General features: G+C 36.0%; 5 protein-coding genes across 9 annotated transcripts; 3 read left to right on the forward strand and 2 right to left on the reverse strand.

The window, feature by feature from the left end:
- Positions 1 to 722: 722 nt before the first annotated feature.
- Positions 723 to 2,094, forward strand: TpnC25D (Troponin C at 25D). Of its 2 annotated transcripts, none has more exons than XM_066739194.1 (3): positions 723 to 874; positions 1,167 to 1,587; positions 1,856 to 2,094. In XM_066739194.1, exons 1-3 carry the CDS (start codon positions 872 to 874, stop codon positions 1,882 to 1,884), a joined length of 453 nt encoding a protein of 150 aa, XP_066595291.1. In that variant the 5' UTR covers positions 723 to 871; the 3' UTR covers positions 1,885 to 2,094. The 2 variants fall into 2 exon arrangements, with proteins under 2 accessions (XP_066595291.1, XP_066595292.1); XM_066739195.1 differs by lacking the exon at positions 723 to 874 and adding an exon at positions 898 to 1,082.
- A 114-nt stretch (positions 2,095 to 2,208) lies between these two features.
- Positions 2,209 to 5,632, reverse strand: LOC136780510 (hexamerin-like). Its single transcript, XM_066738920.1, has 4 exons — positions 5,551 to 5,632; positions 3,642 to 5,195; positions 3,152 to 3,562; positions 2,209 to 3,069 (listed from the first exon to the last, which is right to left on the reverse strand). The coding sequence occupies exons 1-4, from the start codon at positions 5,630 to 5,632 to the stop codon at positions 2,303 to 2,305; spliced, it is 2,814 nt and encodes a 937-aa protein (XP_066595017.1). The 3' UTR covers positions 2,209 to 2,302.
- Positions 5,633 to 7,529: 1,897 nt separating this feature from the next.
- On the forward strand, positions 7,530 to 12,709 carry LOC136780547 (mitochondrial Rho GTPase-like). Of its 2 annotated transcripts, XM_066738983.1 has the most exons (12): positions 7,533 to 7,813; positions 8,471 to 8,670; positions 8,739 to 8,944; positions 9,009 to 9,059; positions 9,122 to 9,223; positions 9,301 to 9,508; positions 9,566 to 9,686; positions 9,754 to 9,946; positions 10,025 to 10,504; positions 10,601 to 10,797; positions 11,043 to 11,081; positions 11,788 to 12,709. In XM_066738983.1, the coding sequence occupies exons 1-12, from the start codon at positions 7,743 to 7,745 to the stop codon at positions 11,912 to 11,914; spliced, it is 1,995 nt and encodes a 664-aa protein (XP_066595080.1). In that variant the 5' UTR covers positions 7,533 to 7,742; the 3' UTR covers positions 11,915 to 12,709. The 2 variants fall into 2 exon arrangements, with proteins under 2 accessions (XP_066595081.1, XP_066595080.1); XM_066738984.1 differs by lacking the exon at positions 11,043 to 11,081 and having other exon boundaries at positions 7,530 to 7,813.
- A 197-nt stretch (positions 12,710 to 12,906) lies between these two features.
- LOC136780548 (coiled-coil-helix-coiled-coil-helix domain-containing protein 10, mitochondrial-like) lies at positions 12,907 to 13,851 on the reverse strand. The gene is made up of 3 exons (XM_066738985.1): positions 13,683 to 13,851; positions 13,064 to 13,461; positions 12,907 to 12,982 (listed from the first exon to the last, which is right to left on the reverse strand). Exons 1-3 carry the CDS (start codon positions 13,721 to 13,723, stop codon positions 12,972 to 12,974), a joined length of 450 nt encoding a protein of 149 aa, XP_066595082.1. The 5' UTR covers positions 13,724 to 13,851; the 3' UTR covers positions 12,907 to 12,971.
- A 1,048-nt stretch (positions 13,852 to 14,899) lies between these two features.
- On the forward strand, positions 14,900 to 16,102 carry LOC136780489 (mitochondrial import inner membrane translocase subunit Tim10-like). Of its 3 annotated transcripts, none has more exons than XM_066738872.1 (4): positions 14,928 to 14,958; positions 15,041 to 15,137; positions 15,207 to 15,339; positions 15,464 to 16,102. In XM_066738872.1, the coding sequence occupies exon 4, from the start codon at positions 15,643 to 15,645 to the stop codon at positions 15,928 to 15,930; it is 288 nt and encodes a 95-aa protein (XP_066594969.1). In that variant the 5' UTR covers positions 14,928 to 14,958; positions 15,041 to 15,137; positions 15,207 to 15,339; positions 15,464 to 15,642; the 3' UTR covers positions 15,931 to 16,102. The 3 variants fall into 3 exon arrangements, with proteins under 3 accessions (XP_066594970.1, XP_066594969.1, XP_066594968.1); XM_066738871.1 differs by having other exon boundaries at positions 14,940 to 14,958; positions 15,041 to 15,141; XM_066738873.1 differs by having other exon boundaries at positions 14,900 to 15,141; positions 15,207 to 15,335.
- Positions 16,103 to 16,858: the final 756 nt, after the last annotated feature.

The following is a 16,858-nucleotide window of genomic DNA, read 5'->3' on the forward strand; positions in this document are numbered from 1 at the left end:
CGCATTAATAGTACTTAATTAATAACAATTATATTAGCAACTCATTATTTTACATTTTAGACACAAACGTATATATTAATACAACAATAAATAGAAAAGTTTAATTTAATAAAAACCCTTTCAATGCTTGAAGTCTGGTTGAATGTAGTTTCTAATATGTTAATTTTTCTTAAAAAATAACTGCAGCTAGCATAAATGTATGATGAGACAAAAATAAAGATGTCAAGCGGTTTAAAAAAGATTTCCATCCAACAATTCGAGGACTTTTAGGTTTCGGTAACTTTTAAATGTTGGCATATCGAGCAGACAGTGTTGACGGGCCTGTTGAAATGTCTGTTTACTTGTTAACGAGACCGTATTATTATTCTTAGGCCTCGGACCGGCACCCACGCACCTGAAAATCATTAGAGCGCAATGTTTTACCTGACGCAGAGGTAGAAATGCTTCGGCAGCTTATCATCTTGCAGGTCCGAAAATTGGGTCGCTGATTCAATTATTGTGTACTTCATTTAGGGATTTCCACCAAAGATCAAAATTCATTTAGAGAAATCTGTATATTGAAAATGATCAAATGAGTTTCGCGGCTTATCGGGAATTCGAGAGTTTTCAAATTGTGTAAATTGCGGAAGGCGTTTGCAAGAAGTGTGTTACGTAAGAAAGTCTTCCCTGTGGCCACGAGACATCTCCCCACCCCCAACGTGGACACACAGCACTTATAACATATTTCATTTTTCGGCGTACTCTATTTTTGCTCGTTTAGCTTTCTAGCTGGTTTACGCAAAGATGTCTTTATACCGGGATGAAATGGACGCGGATCCTCAGGTAATCGCCGTCCGTCGAGACCGAGTCATCATCCCCTATATACGCAACCATGGTAAGGACCGTCGTCCACAGGAACCTCAAATTGTTCTTTATCTTTGCTACTATATTTATTCGAATCTTTCCATTTTTTTCTTCAATAGTGGAAAAGTGAAGTTTGTTAGCAGTGTTTTCTACTATATTTTTTTATAAATAATAAAATAGTGTGGAAAAATATATTTCTGAAAATAAAAATCAATGTTATTATACTAAGGATTTTTGGGGTAATTTTGAAATAGGAAGACGATTTTAGTAGTATTGATGAGTGTGGAAGTAAATAATATTGATGATGAATTTTGTTAAAAAAGGAGGAAGACGAGCAGAAGGTAGCCGTGATGCGCAAGGCGTTCCAGATGTTCGATACAACGAAAAGTGGCTTCATCGACACCTTGAAGATTTCCACGATTTTGAACACCATGGGTCAATTGTTCGATGACGCTGAGTTGAACTCGATAATCGAGGAAAATGATCCTGAGAGAACGGGGAAAGTTAATTTTGACGGATTCTGTAAGATAGCTGGAAGATTTTTGGAGGAGGAAGATGCTGAGGCCATGCAAGAGGAGCTGAAAGAGGCCTTCCGGTTGTATGACAGGGAGGGTAATGGCTACATTACAACTGCCACACTTAAAGAGATTTTGGCTGCCCTGGATGACAAATTAACCAGTTCTGACTTGGATGGCATCATTGCGGAAATTGACACTGACGGCTCCGGGACAGTTGACTTTGATGGTTCGTTAAAAATATTTCCCATAGACCAAGAAAAATATGTATACTATTTCAATCGTTCAAATTTAAACTTTTTTACAAAAGAGTTCATTTTCAATTATACACGATTATTTCTTTATATTAAATTATTTAATTTCACTTTCCAAAATGAATTGACTCGTTTTGTTCTTTTTCGCGGAAACTTATCATTGGCAAACAACTTGCGTACTTTCCAATCCAACCGTCTTAATTTCTCGATCAAAGTTTAAAATAACCTTTTCCACTTTTACAGAATTCATGGAGATGATGACAGGAGAGTGATTGCATTTAATCAAGAGAAGATTATTCTGCGTTAAATTCATTGAGCGAAACTTCTTGGGAGCTTTCGAAAAGTTTATCGAGCTGGATAGATAGAATATCATTCGCTCGCCAATCACAATCACAAAACACCGCAGTACAATATCAATTTTTTAGTCCTAGGAACCATATGTCGATCGTCATTGCCAATAAAGTATATGTTTATTAACAAAACGTTTACCCAAAAACCTGACTCCTTATCAAAATTAGTTTGTTCAAGCGGAAAATGAGGAAAAGGAGAAAGAATAAGCTTGCAAATATGGAGGAAAATTGCTTTAATAAAATTTATTAATTGTTGCAGCGACGTGGTCGCAAATTCCTATCTGATTTACAGTATGAAAAATTATAAATACCGCAGGAGCGGTGGTCTGTTAGGAACAATTTACACGTAGATTTGGTCGATAGGTTGTTCCTCGTGGTAGACATATACGTCCTTAACGTAGATGTTGGGTACGTAGAGGGCGCTGACAGCAAGTGGCCTGTCCAAGGGGAATCCCAAGGGTTTACCGTCGAGTGAAATGGCACCACCAATAATGTGGGAGACTGGTTTATCTTCGTAGTACTGGCTCACGTATGATTGCTGCTGTTTCTGGTCTTGGTAACCGTAGATACCTTGGAAGCCTCCCTGATGGTATGGTCCACTTCCGGTGTATTCGTGACCCTGGCTCTGACCTTGGTATGTACCCTGGTAAGTTGAGTGGTATCCGTGAGTTATTCCTTGGACTCCCTGTGTCAGCTGGTCGTAGTATCCTTGGCCTACGTGTCCCTGCTGGTACTGTCCTTGCTGTTGTTTGTACTGTTGTCCTTGGTACTGCTGTCCTTGGTACTGTTGTCCGTAGACTCCCTGTTGACCTTGGCCATATTGTTGGTGTATTCCACCAACGACTCCTTGTTGTCCTACATGGTGAACTCCACCAACATTGTGACCTTGGATGTACTGTCCATGAGCTACAGATTCCTGGTTGACCTGTTCTTGTCCAATGGGAACGTGTCCAACAATTCCATGTCCAACCTGTCCATGGACTCCGCCAGTGTAGCCTTGTTGGAAGTATCCTTGCTGGATGTAAGACTGTGGCTGCTGGTATACACCGAAGACTCCGTTGATGCCCAAAGGTTTGCAGTAGAAGTTAGCAGCATGGTGGTGAACATCTAAAGATGGGAAATTAAAGAGATTATAATAAATAGAGCTGTCAAATATTGCCTCTAACAGATTTGATCCAATTACACTTACTCATTCCAATCATTTCTCCATTTTCGTAGAGGGGAAGGACATCAACAGTCTGTTGTACACCCTGTACGCTGACACCCTGTCCAGTGTATTCCTGAGGAGTAACAACCTGGAAGTGCTGGGATTGGTAGGTCTGGATTTCTGGCTCTATAACTGGTCCATATTGCATGTTCTGCTGGCCTTGACCAGTGATTACGACGAGGAGTTGAAGAGGATGGCCTCCAACGGTACCCTTGGGGAGGGCCAACCTAGCTGGGTAACCAAAGATTTGCCATGGCTCAGTAACGTAGAATGGTTCTTGGGCTTGGACTGCAGCATGGACACGGTTGTAGATCTCCTGAACAGATGGGTAGTCGTAGCTGAAGTTAGGTGACTGCTGGGAGTTCCTGGAGATGATGTTCTGGCCTTCCTGAACTGTAAGCAATAATAAAATTGAATAATTTTCACAATTAATCTATAATATAAAATTACTGAGAAGTAATGGGCTACTTACGGGTATGGATGAACTGATCAAGTTCAACAAAGTAATGCCTGTGAGTGCTGATACTGATGGGGTGTCCAGCATGATCGTATTTGGGTCCAAGGTATACACGAACAACAACGTTGGGGATGGCCTTCTGGCTGTTAACAACGATCTGGTAAGAGTATGGTTTGTGGTCCAATCTCTGGAGCTGAGCCTTAATATGTCCTTGGTTTTGGTGTTGGCTTTGCTGTCCATGTTGTACAGTTACAGTGTCCAAGTCTACAAAGTAGTCATCAATGTAGGTGACAAGTTTGCTGACATCAACTTTCTGGATGGTGACACCAGGAAGGTGAAGGTCGTTGTACTGATAGGCTGGCAGGGAGTTCTGGTATTTTTGGAAGAGTCCAATAACTTCTTGGTAAAGCTGGTAGAAAGCTGGGTCGCTAACTGTGGTGTGTCCAAGTTCCAATACAGATGGAGTGTATTCGTAGATGTTGTTTACAATGGGAGTGTTGCCCAAAAGCTGGTGGAAGGCAGCTTGCAGGGATCCATAGTATCTGGGGTTGATGCTACGTCCAGTTCCTTCAATAAGGTTGGCCAAAATGTCCAAACCTTGTGGCTGGTAGATGTTCAAGAATGCACCCTGTGGTGTGATTACGTGACCAGCATCAATGGCATCGATCAATCTCTGTTCCAAAGTCTGGACAATCTGGACCAGTTGGTTCTTGTATGGGTGAAGGTAGAGAGATTCGGGACGTCCAGGAACAGCAAGACCGTTCAAGTAGGTAAGATGAGGGTTGTATGGGATTTGAACGTGTTCGTAGTCTACGTGGGGAATGGGACCAACACCAGCGGTGAGACGTTCAAGGTAGTAGTGAGCCAAGAGCTGTTGGTGGATGTAGTAGTAATGGGAGCCATGACCAATATGGTGACCCTGATGTTCTCCATGTTGGTAGGTGTCGTCGAGGATGTATCCACTCAACTGAACGTAGTAGTAGTAAGCCTGAAGACCAATATCGTGGGTGTAATGGACCAGCTTCTGCTCTTCATGGGGCATGTAGACAGTGTGGTTGACGGGGATCACAATGTTCTGGCCTCCAACGGTGCTGATACCTTCGGCTCCAATTTGCTGAGCATGGTGGATGATCTGAGAGTTGATGTAGTGGCTGGGAAGAACCTCATAGGGGGGAGGTAAGATGATGCCCTGGGTTTGTGGGTGCTGAAGAACAGCGATGCTCAAGGCCTGAACGAACTGGTATTCGTTCACGTGAACGCGGGCCCATGCAGCGGTTTGTAAGAAGGTCGTGTAGTCTTGAGCGCCCAGAAGGATCTGAGTCAAAAGGGCTACTTCTTTGCGCAAGCTGGTCACAGAGTTGGCGAACACCGTTCCTTTGGGTTGCACCAATCCTGCTTGTACGGCTCCAGCGTAGTACTGCACAATAATTGGATTCTGGTAGTTCTGGGCATTCTCCACTATGTTGTAGTTCACTCCCAACTGGTACAGTTTCTCATTCTGAATGTCTTGACCGATGTGCTGGAGAAGGTGGATTATATCCTGTTGTTTTTGCAGAAATTCTTGATCCGCTGAAAAATTCACAAAATTTCATCATCACTCAAATCCCTTTTACTAGACCTCGTCAAAAAAATTCAAATTTTCGCCAATTTGAAACTGACTTTTTAATTGATCAAATTATTTTTTAAATATTAATTTTTCAATTAGTAATTTACGAAAGATTTATGAAAACTTTGGAGCTGTTATCAAAGTGGGATTTGGAGTTCCATGAGAGGAATCGGAGATTCTGGAGTTTCAATTGAGTTGCGATGTGATGGGATTTCGTCCTCCTACTATGACTCCCAGATGTTCGCCAGTATATTGTCCGGAACTCATAGCGGGGGGATGAAATTCCCACGACATTGCAACTTTGATTTCAATACTCACCGGCCTTTTGTTTCTGCGTGTATGGCAGGACTGTGGCAGCCCCGAGGGCCAAAATAGCCAGGAAGACAAAACTGCACTTCATTGTTGTGATACAATGTTGTGTGTATGCTTTTTGACCAGAAACTGCAGCCTTTTATACCAAAACCGTATCGTCGGGTGGTTCTATCGTACGACCTGGTGACCTCAAACATCTCTACATGATTTCGCCCGCTTTACACCCGCGATACCCCCTTGCTATTTCGAATTCGCACAAAATGATCGAAGGTTACCGCAAGATAATTGCAAATTCTTGCTACTCCCGGTAGCAAAACGAGCTTCGAAAGATTGGAACTACCAGTCGTCCACTAATGCGCATTTTGCTGAAACGCAAATTTTGTTTATAATTACGTTTTCGAATCACAGATAAATTAATCCTTTATCAATCTTTTTGTACCCTTTTTTAATTTGTTAAGTGATTTTAATTTATTTATTATTGGAGCGAATATTTATAAAACTTATAAATAAAAAAGTGCGGATGAATTGATTTTTGTAATTTTCAAGAAATAGTCTAAGCAATTATATTAAGGGTTGTTATCACACTATTTATTACATTTAGCTAAGTTTTCAACATAAACTTTGCATTTGAGAAGGCTATTACTAATTTCTGCTAATCTTTAGCACAGGTATCTTTAGAAATGTCCTATTCCTTACATTCCTAATGTCGTAAATTTTAATTTAAAACCAATAAACAGTAATGACTAATATAACTTGAATTATTATTTGTTACTTAAATTTTTCCAAGCAATTTTATGTCGTTTAAAGTCATTCATATTTTTAAACTTATATCGAACAAAAAAAGTATATGCCTTTACGTATAAATTTAGATTTCTCTTTTATTCATGAATAAGTATTTTACGCGCACCAGTACGTGCACGAGTATTGTTTTTATCCCTTAATCGAATAGAAGCGCCGACAAATTTGTATTTTTACTCCACAGTCATAATATGAAGATTAAAATACAACTTTATAAATATCCTATTGACAATGTTATTACTATCCGTTATTTAAGAAAATTTTAGATAAAAATGGAAAGCTTTTTTATTCGTTTAAGAAGATACCACTGCTGCTTATCAGTAATACAATTAAATACCTGATAAATCCGTATAAATAATATTAACAAATAATACTGAAAAATGTATGTCTCTTATAAATTTATTAATACAAATAATACATACATTTGTAAATAAATAATTATTTTTTACTTTTCTAGATTAATCGGTAAAATCATTCTAGAACCTGACTTACCAACCTATCGGTAAGTGTTATCTGCAATTGATAAACTTGTGAATGCAGCATATCTGACCTTGGAGAATTATGCACACAATCCGAAGCTGGATCGCTAGATTCCTCTTTAGCCAAATAAATCTTTCGCCCTACAAACTATTCTAGGCTTTCCTATTTACCAACATATCAGATTTCCAAACTTCTCGAGATAGAAATTCTCTGACCAACGGGCTACAATATAATTGCAGTTCGTTGGTCGAACAGTAAAATGAAAATTAAATTGGGTTAATAAATATAATAATTTATTACCAGCCGTAATTTATTTCGGCCTCATCTATTTGGACATAAGGAATCAAAAAGCAATAAACAATCGTTAAGCAAATTGTTTTTGCACAAAACTGTTAATGATTATAGCTGAACAGCGACTTTTGACCTTTGGTCAATCTCTGCAGGTGGGGTCGCATGATAAAAAATATCATGTATTTTCCTAGATATAAGTATAACTGGTCTGGTTGACTAATAGTACAAACATTAAACATTAAATGATGTTAAGAATTAATTCGTTGTTCAAACGTAAGAGTACTATTAATAATAATTATGCAGTGATTTTTGACCCTTGGTCGGCTCAACCACACAAGTAGGGTGGTCACGTGACCAGAAACACTAAATCTATCCAAACAGAAATAATTCCACCTACGATTCATCGTGCCAGAAACAAATATTCCAGACTTGTCTGTACATATTTATTAGCATATCACATTTCATGAGCATTAAGCAGCAATTATCGGGGTGATAAAAACGGAAGGCACTAATTTTGTGAATCGGGTTGAGTGGCGACACGTATCACGTGACTGAGACATTGATGCTTAGGATGGCCTTGAAAACATAGACGAACAGTAGCCAGTAGGAGAGAAAAATAAACAAATGGCATGGCCAAAACGCGTCTTGGCGCAATAACGGCCAACGACAGATCGATAGTTAATCTTCCCACATTGACTTTGTAAGGTATTATACAATAAATATTTTTTCTCACGTTTATGAGGAGAAATCTAACAAAAACATTAGAGATGAGAGGATGATAATAACAATAATGTTCCGGCCGGATCAAATAGAGCTTGACCTTCACGCAAATTCTCTCCTCTCTTTCATTTTATCGAACCACTCTCTTTACCGAGTTTCCAACCCGCTTTCTCTCTCTTTCTCCCTTTCTTATTATAATACATTCTCTCTCTCTCCCTCTCTCTCTTTCCCGTCCGTGAGTTGAAGTCTCGGGGACCTCGGGGTAGGAGAATTCCTGGCTACATGCATATAGGCATACAGCCGCACACCAACTCACAAGTCACAATTACAAAACTGTATACAACATCTACAGTAACAAGCGTATAACCTTGAAAAAGCTACCCTCGACTGCCCTCAAGCGCAAGTACAATAGCAGCGGATGTAGTTTGGTTTTTGTCGGCAAGCGTGCGTGTATATCAGCTAAGGATAGCTCAGATGAGAATGTTGATAAGATATTCGAATAATTTCCTATAAACGAGGAAGTCAGAATTTGATACAGTTTCAGAGGTTAAGTCGATTAAGTGTGATTCCTCAGAGATAGGGATGATGCTAAGTCAGGATTAAGAGGTCGGGGTGGTTGGAATTTATATTTTGACAGGATGGTCCAACGTCCGGTAGTGCCACGACGTAATGTCAGGATTCTTCTTGTTGGAGATCGTGGAGTTGGCAAGACCTCCCTCATTCTGTCACTGGTCAGCGAGGAATATACTGAAGAAGTTCCCAGTAAAGCTGAAGAAATCACTATTCCAGCTGATGTCACTCCTGAACAAGTACCTACTTATATTGTAGATTTCTCAGGTATGCATAGTTTTCTTATATCAAACTCTAGTTTGATTATTGATTTTACTGTGGGTTTGAATTTGTAGCTGCAGAACAAACAGATGATCAATTGGCAGAAGAGATTCAGAAGGCACATGTTATTTGTGTGGTTTATTCTGTGGAGGATGAGGATACATTGGACAGAGCTACCAGTTATTGGCTACCACTCATAAGAAGATGTTCATCCTCCAACCGGTGCCCTGTTGTCCTTGTAGGAAATAAAATTGACATGGTTGATTATTCTACTATAGAGGTATGTATGAAAAAGCTTCACTCTTGGAAAATTAATTCAGTAGCTGAATTTTATTTTGTCTTAGGCTGTTTATCCCATAATGAAAGAATTTACTGAAATCGAAAGCTGTATAGAGGTGAGATATACAGTTAGAAAATTGTAACAAATGATTTTTTAACTAATAATATTAATTCTTAGTGCTCAGCCAAAACACTACAAAATGTTTCCGAAACATTTTATTATGCACAAAAAGCTGTCTTACACCCCACAACTCCTCTTTATAATTATGATACTCAAGAAGTAAGTTTTAGTTTTGTTTTCAAGTAGTATGTTATTTATTATATTTATATTCAATTTTTACAATAAATATTTTTTAGCTTACCACGGATTGTAGAGCTGCACTTCAAAGAATATTTAAAATATGTGATTTAGATAATGATGGGCTTTTAAACGATATGGAATTAAATGCATTTCAGCAATGGTGCTTTAATACACCTTTGCAGCCTCAAGTTCTAGAAGATGTAAAGATTGTGTTATGCAAAAACATTCAGGATGGAATATGCAATGGTTGCGTCACTATGAAAGGTAAATAATAGATTTATTCATTATTAAAGGTTCTTAGCTTAAAATTTTTTATTTTAGGGTTCATGTACCTTCAATGTTTATTTATTCAAAGGGGAAGAAATGAGACTACATGGGCTGTTTTAAGAAAATTTGGCTATGACAATGAACTACAAATGTCTAAAGACTATCTGTTTCCTGGGTAAATATTGATAAAATTACCTAAATCAGAAACAACTGTGGTAACAATAAAATAATGCTTTTTCTAGGTTAAAAGTTCCACAAGGTTGCTCAACTGAACTATCACATAAAGGACAAGAATTTTTAACAATTTTATTTATGCAACATGATAGAGATAGAGATGGTGCTTTATCGCCATCAGAATTGGAAGCTTTATTTTCCAGGTGTCCATCTCCTCCTTTTGGGGAAGAATACAGATACACTGTTCCGACAAATGAAAAAGTAATTGAAAAAAATATTAATTATTGTTACTCTGATCATATAAATTTTTTTCTAAACTTAGATATGATTCTTTCACAGGGATGGTTAACGTTTCAAGGATATATGTGTCAGTGGGCTTTGCTCACTCACACCAATGTACGGAAAACCATGGAATATATGGCTTACTTGGGGTACAATATGTACAATAACGAAAGTCAGATAAACGCGATTGTTGTGACACGAGAAAAAAAAGTTGATCTAGCCAAAAAACAAACTAGCCGAAATGTATATTGCTGTCACGTAATAGGTCCTAAGAGCAGCGGTAAAACTACCCTATGCCGAACCTTCATTGATCCTAAGCTTGAGAAATTGACTGATGCAGCAGTACCATCAAATTCGCATATAGCTGTAAATACTGCTCACGTTTATGGTCAAGAGAAGACAATAATTTTAAGGGACATCAATATTTACAACGTTCAGGATGCTTTGACTCCCGCACAAATCCAATGTGACGCGGCTGCTCTCGTTTACGACGCGAGTAATCCTAAGTCATTCGAATACATCGCACGAATATACATTGTAAGTGACAACGAAAATTGGTTTTTCAATTGAAAGATTAACTATATATTATATTAATTATAACGTTCATTACTAGAAAACCATTTTTTTCCACAGAAATACTTTGCGGACAGTAAGATACCGGTTCTGATTATAGCCAATAAGACCGACCTTTCTGAAGTGAAACAAGAATACTTACTCCAACCAGTAAGCTTTTGCAATAAGTACAAACTCATGTCCCCTCAACCCTACAGTATATCACGTACAGTGAGACGTGAGATTTTCGTGAAACTCGCAACAATGGCAGCTTTCCCGTAAGTATTGACAAGCATCTCTGTCTATTCTATTTCACACTTTACACAAATAGCATAGAAATGGTGGGAAACAAGATTTATTAAGGTAGTTAGTAACTCACCAGATTCAACAGAATTTCTTTGCTTCTTACAATCTTCTTTTTTAAATGTTTAATTGTTATTGAATTTATTCCCCAAAATTATATTCAAAATGCTCCATGAATGAAAAATCGTTCGGTACTAACAAAAAGAAATTTCATGTTTAGCCGCTTTCAAGCAGCGTGGGTATTATTTTACAAAAACAGGTTGGTCCCAATTTTCAATGTACAAAATTTTAATAAAAGCAGCTTGAGCAAATCATAAACGCCATTAAATATAATTCGTCTTGCACGCGCCTCGTAAAAAGATAATTCATCGTCATCATCATTGATTTATTTTTCTTGGGTAAATGTTTGAAAGTATAATACTCTGTAACGTAATTTAAACTGTTTTCCCTCCTTTACAGTGTATGTTTTTGGATTTCTTAATCACTGAGCTGTTTTATTATTTGAAAAGTTTCTAATTTTAAATTCTTTTTTTTAGGTGTAATCAATATTTTCAGACAAATCAGGTCTTTTATTGTTGTGGTTCTCATTAAATTTTTTAAATCTTTTGCTTTCCTTAGTATAATAAAATTAATTTTTAAATTTATTACACTTTGACTTATACTGTTCTTAATTATAAATATTTTTTTGCTACTTCATATTTATTTTTACTAGCAACCTTATTAATATTATTTACTTTTAATTTTTTCCCTCTTGTTTATGATTTGCTTAAATTTCAACAATGCATGCAATAGTAGAACATTTTGGTTTAGCATACTAGGCTGTCATATCTTCAATAAAAGTAATAATTTCTTTACATGAACAAAATTTGCTATATTGCATTTGTAATAAGAGTGCAGAATCAATTTATCAATGTGAATTAGTATTAAAATAAAAAAAAATTGCTTATTTTTTTTTGCTATTTTAGGCACATGAACCACTTTGGATTGATCCAGGATGAGTCTGTGGTATGGTGGAAGGCTGGTTTGGGTCTTGCAGCTGCCACTGTTGCTGGGTTTATGGTGATGCGCGTTTTGAACACTGAGAAAAGATAGTCTACCATATTTTTCTGCACCCTTAACTGCCCTCCTAGCATCAATCTAAAACTATTTCCATAATTAAAGTTGAAATTATAAATTTTTTGAAGAAGCAATTGTTCGAATAATTAGACTTAGATAATTATGCTTTAAGATAAATTATTATCTACAATATTTTAGATTTCTTTTTTATTTCATTATGCCTTTTTTCCTATCCTTTTTTTATAACACTAACTTCATTCATTTCTTTTCATTTTTCATAACATCTATATTTCTTGGATAATCTTATTGCGAATCTTTTGAAGTATACTTTTCTTGGCACTCCAAAAGATTTTTATATAACTTGGTACAAGAATTCAAATTTTCGTTAGTTGATGCACATTCAAAGAATAATCGAGCTTCCCGTTTGCATGACTCTTCCTGCTGTTTTGAATCTGTACTTGAAACATTGGTTTGATGTTCCTTTTTATCACTTGAAATTATTTGACCAGTGACTAAACCCTAATTATTAAAAAAAAAAGGTTTAACAATACAAAATCAGAAAGCTCATGGAAGGCTACATTCCATACATAAGCTTACTATCATTGATCCTGCAGCAGCCCCAATTACACTTGCTAATGGTGAAACCCGTTCAGATTTCTTAGAGTTAAGTCTGAAAATAATATATCAACAAATTTTAAGAAATTGATAAAGCAGTAATAAACTAGTAAAGGTCTATGTTACCTAAATTTGGCAATATTACTTCATTCTCAGATTAATCAATATTTTAACACATGTATTTATGTATATAATAAAAAAACTATGTATAATAGATATCACCTTTTGATTTATTTTGATGTCGTAAATCTTTGTCTTATAACTATTATTTATATAACTTGGGGATTTTGTTATGAAAATTATTTATTCTACACAATGACTAAACTGTTTATTCAATTATTTATGGTACAGACCTAAGGTGGAAATAAAAAAAAGTTATTTGATCCTCAGAGTGGTAAATAAAAAAAATTAAAAACTTTTCTAAATTTTTTTATTAATATAATTGATACTGCTTCCTCTTTCAAGTTTTACTAATAGCTTATGCAACATCTGAAAAAAGATTATTTTGGTTAATTTATGAAATGTATTAAGAAGTTCATGGGAAATTTCTTAATTGCTAAGATGACTTACGGTTGGCAAGTTTGCATTGACGCAGAGCTTCATTAAATCCCTCACACAAAGTCAGATCAGATTGATTTGAGGCGCATTCTAAGAATTGCTTAATCTCCCATGCACAAGGACCAGTTCCAGGGGCAGCAGGTCCAGATTGTACAGGAGCAGGAGCTGCTGATACAGGTGCAGCTGCAGTTTCACTGGATCCTCCACTGAACATCCCAGTCATAGCATGTCCAATGGTATGTCCTACTGCTGATCCGATAGCAACACCACCAGCAGTAGCTGCCATTTGTCCCATGAGGGATGGCTGCTGGGGTTGTGCCATCATTGGTGCTGATGGTGCTGCATGTGCTGGTGGGTGGGCAGCAGGTGCTGGTGCTGGAGCCCTTGCGGGAGCAGCGGCTGGCCTAACTCTATAAAATTGGAAAATATTAACTAATTTTTTCTTTATAAATTATTAAATTACAAAATGAATTTAAATCATTTTTTATAAAACATCATTTGTTTTTAAGTTTGACGTAAGCAACAATTTTTTTACTACGTCACGTTGGACCTTGTGACCGCATCACAAAAAAATCTATTAATTAATTGCACAATTGTATGTAACAACAACTAAAAATTTAAATTTACTTACGTCCTTGGTGGAGGACCGGATGCACGTCCACGTCGAGGCATTTTTCAATATTTTCTTGAAGTAAAAGTTTGATTAATAAATAATACACGTCTATTCACTTGAAACGTTTCTCTTCAACTAATTTTCTACACGTTATGCAACCTTATAAAGGTAGGGGAAATAGGGAAATTGTTCTAGACGATCGGGTGCTAGCAATATCGATTCTTCGTAGATTCCAGAAACTACTTGAAGTTGTCTCTTTACTGCATTGACCAATAGTTAATAGACAAAAGAGCGGAAAACTCGAAATGAATATAACGTCCACTTTTACGTCTTCTTTTATATGCGATATATATAGTATTTGGTAGATGACGCATTATAAGCTATACGTGAATTGCAAATTTCGTTGTTCGCTATTGAATTCTCCCAATGTATAAATATATTTTTATAAATGACCAATTTATGATGAAATTGTTCTTCGTACGAATGCAATATTTCACTCTAATTACGACAGATTCTCACTTATTAGAGCAATAACTTGAATCTATATTTAATTTATTTTTCGATGCATGTATTATTGCGTGTTTAAATTATAATATATTTTTATCCATGCGTATATTTATATAATAAACATCAATATGATAAAATTTCTTAACGATTACTGTAATATCTTTCAGTGATTTACATATTGTATAAATTTAAAAAAAATATATATTTAATCTTAAAATATAAATTACTTTTTGTTTGTGTCTCCCTTTTTTCGCTGCATTTATAATATATAATTGATTGTAATACGGTAATTCAATAATTTTTAATAATTTACAAACGTTAGAATTCTGAATCGTTAGAATATTTAGTACGAGAATTTTGACTGCTATTTCACTATCTTGTCAAAACGCTTTTCAAATTTTCAATCTTTCAAATATTTTTTTGTTATTGGTTACATTATCGACAGGGACAAATGAGATTATCGATAGTTGGTTATTTTTTAAAAATAATTTATATATGTATGTATAGAGACCGTGCACACCAACACAATGATAGCGAAGTGTCAATGTATAACTGTATACGTATAAATAAATTACACACAAAAACTGCGAAAATTGACCGATAGTTTGCGCTGATAGTATGCATATACACCAATATACATTCTTATCTCACTGTCATTTTGCTAGTGTGCACCATTGTGCACTGGTGTGCACAGTCTCTACTATATTCCCGCAGCGATAGCATAGCACAGATGTCAACGTTAGGAGCTTTCCAATTAGCTTAAAAATCGACACAATCGGATACAAATGTATAGTTTGTGTGACATGCAATATACCATTTGTGTCCGATTGTGTCGATTTTTAAGCTAATTGGAAAGCATCCGTTAATAGTTGATTTCAGAACACAGAAGTTTCGCTGCCGAGCTGATTTCATGCTGAATGCTGATCTCATTTATCGATCATAATTCACATGTGTGCTGTGGCCGCTGTGGGTGAGCTTTTAGGTTATAACAGTGTGGAAAACCCGCAATAATCTTTATTACTATTATAATTCTAGTCTAAAGTGGTCTAAAGAGCTATCGTTCATTGTAACAAAGATCAATCCAGAGGAATAAGAAGAAAAATCTTTCTCTCATCAGTGCAATATAATGGCATTGGGGGAACCAGGAAAAATATTAATTGGATGGTAGGTATGTACAATTATAATTCTATATTGAAAATTTTGTTAATATTTCTGACAACACGATTTGTTATTTAAAATTAAGTAGTAATATTTGTTAATTATTAAAGTAATTTAGTTCAAAAATATTTCAGGGCAATAATTTCAGTTGTTGGAATCTATTCATTCACGTTATCAAAAAAAAGTGTAGAAAAGAGAAGGTTTGAGGATATGAAAGTAAGAGAACGTATGAAATTATCAGCAGCTGAAAGAGATAAATTGAACGAAAAAAATTCAGAGTTGCAGCAATTGTAAAGATATAAGCCCTTGAAGCATGGCAGCTCTACAGCAACTGGACGAAGAGAAGTTGAAGCTGATGCAGGATTTGGAGATAGAAATGATGTCAGATATGTATAATCGAATGACATCTGCTTGCCATAGAAAGTGCATACCTCCAAAATATACAGAACCAGAATTAGGAAAAGGCGAATCTGTCTGTATAGATCGTTGTATAGCAAAATATCTAGAAATTCATGAAAGAATTGGCAAGAAACTTACACAAATTTCAATTCAGGAAGATAGTATATTAAAGGGAAAAGCACCAGAGCAACCAAAAAGTTAACTTTAACAATAACAGACGAATTAATTCTATAAATAATGTATTAGACTATTGAAATATATGTTGTTATTGTAGTTAAGAAAACTAGCATTTACTGTCTCCAAAACTATATCATACTCCTGTAGAGCTACCAATAAATTAAAGTTTACAAAGCTGTAACTAATTTTTATTAAGAAATGTGAAAGAACAGGGCTATACTAATTATATTGCGTGTCTGTGTGTGTTTGAAGTAAATCTCTATTTGTTGTTTTTAAGAAACACTTGTAATGCTCATTATTTTGTTTTTAAGAATCAGATGATTGAAATGGATTTTAAAGTATAAAGTAGTATGAGCAAGAAGGAACAAGAGGATAAGTAGAGGAAGGGAGTTTCAGGGACATGAGGAGAGGGGAGTAGTCTGGTGGTTGTTGGGTGGATGGGGTGCCAGCCGGTTATCACAAGGGATGAAAACGCGTAAGCGCGCCAGTCGTTGGCGAGACTTCGCTCGCGCCGCTTCTCTCTTTCTTTACTCACGTTTTCCATCCATTCACATCTCATTTCACCCTCGTGTTTGTCCGATCCAAAGTTGAAAAATAAATTTCGTGGAAAAAAAAATTTCGTAACATTCAATTATCTTTCGTGGATGGGTGAAAAATAAAGGAATTTTGAAATTGAATCTATTAAAAAGTTTTTCATGTAGAAGAATCTGGGAATCACGATGGACGCACGCTGCCGGTTCTTCCTGTTACAGCTCCTCTTAGGTGGTAAGTCATATTTTTTATTATAACATATACATCATTTATTTGTTCTATATTTTATTTGAATACTGTTAAACAATATAGATTTGCATTAAATTAATTTTTTTCCATGGCATTAGAAAAGGTCAATTAAAAAAAACTAGTTTAATTAAAAATTCATATATTTTTCCGTCCAATCTTGCAAGTGTGGACAC

Source organism: Prorops nasuta, unplaced genomic scaffold (assembly GCF_024137725.1).
Source record: "Prorops nasuta isolate Cenicafe-Biocafe unplaced genomic scaffold, Cenicafe_Pnas_1.2 PNAS00019, whole genome shotgun sequence".
In the NCBI taxonomy this organism is placed as follows: Eukaryota; Metazoa; Arthropoda; class Insecta; order Hymenoptera; family Bethylidae; genus Prorops; species Prorops nasuta.

Coding starts and splice junctions, on each gene's coding strand:
- LOC136780489 (XM_066738873.1), top strand. CDS start 15,643: ATGGCAGCTCTACAGCAACTGGACGAAGAGAAGTTGAAGCTGATGCAG.
- TpnC25D (XM_066739194.1), top strand. Junction 1,588..1,855: donor CGGGACAGTTGACTTTGATG/GTTCGTTAAAAA, acceptor CCACTTTTACAG/AATTCATGGAGATGATGACA.
- LOC136780548 (XM_066738985.1), bottom strand. CDS start 13,723: ATGCCTCGACGTGGACGTGCATCCGGTCCTCCACCAAGGAC. Junction 13,462..13,682: donor TCCGGTCCTCCACCAAGGAC/GTAAGTAAATTT, acceptor CCAATTTTATAG/AGTTAGGCCAGCCGCTGCTC.
- LOC136780510 (XM_066738920.1), bottom strand. CDS start 5,632: ATGAAGTGCAGTTTTGTCTTCCTGGCTATTTTGGCCCTCGGGGCTGCC. Junction 3,563..3,641: donor TGATCAGTTCATCCATACCC/GTAAGTAGCCCA, acceptor TATTGCTTACAG/TTCAGGAAGGCCAGAACATC. Junction 3,070..3,151: donor TGGAGAAATGATTGGAATGA/GTAAGTGTAATT, acceptor TCCCATCTTTAG/ATGTTCACCACCATGCTGCT.
- LOC136780547 (XM_066738983.1), top strand. CDS start 7,743: ATGGCCAAAACGCGTCTTGGCGCAATAACGGCCAACGACAGATCGATA. Junction 9,947..10,024: donor CTGTTCCGACAAATGAAAAA/GTAATTGAAAAA, acceptor ATTCTTTCACAG/GGATGGTTAACGTTTCAAGG. Junction 11,082..11,787: donor GTATTATTTTACAAAAACAG/GTTGGTCCCAAT, acceptor TTGCTATTTTAG/GCACATGAACCACTTTGGAT.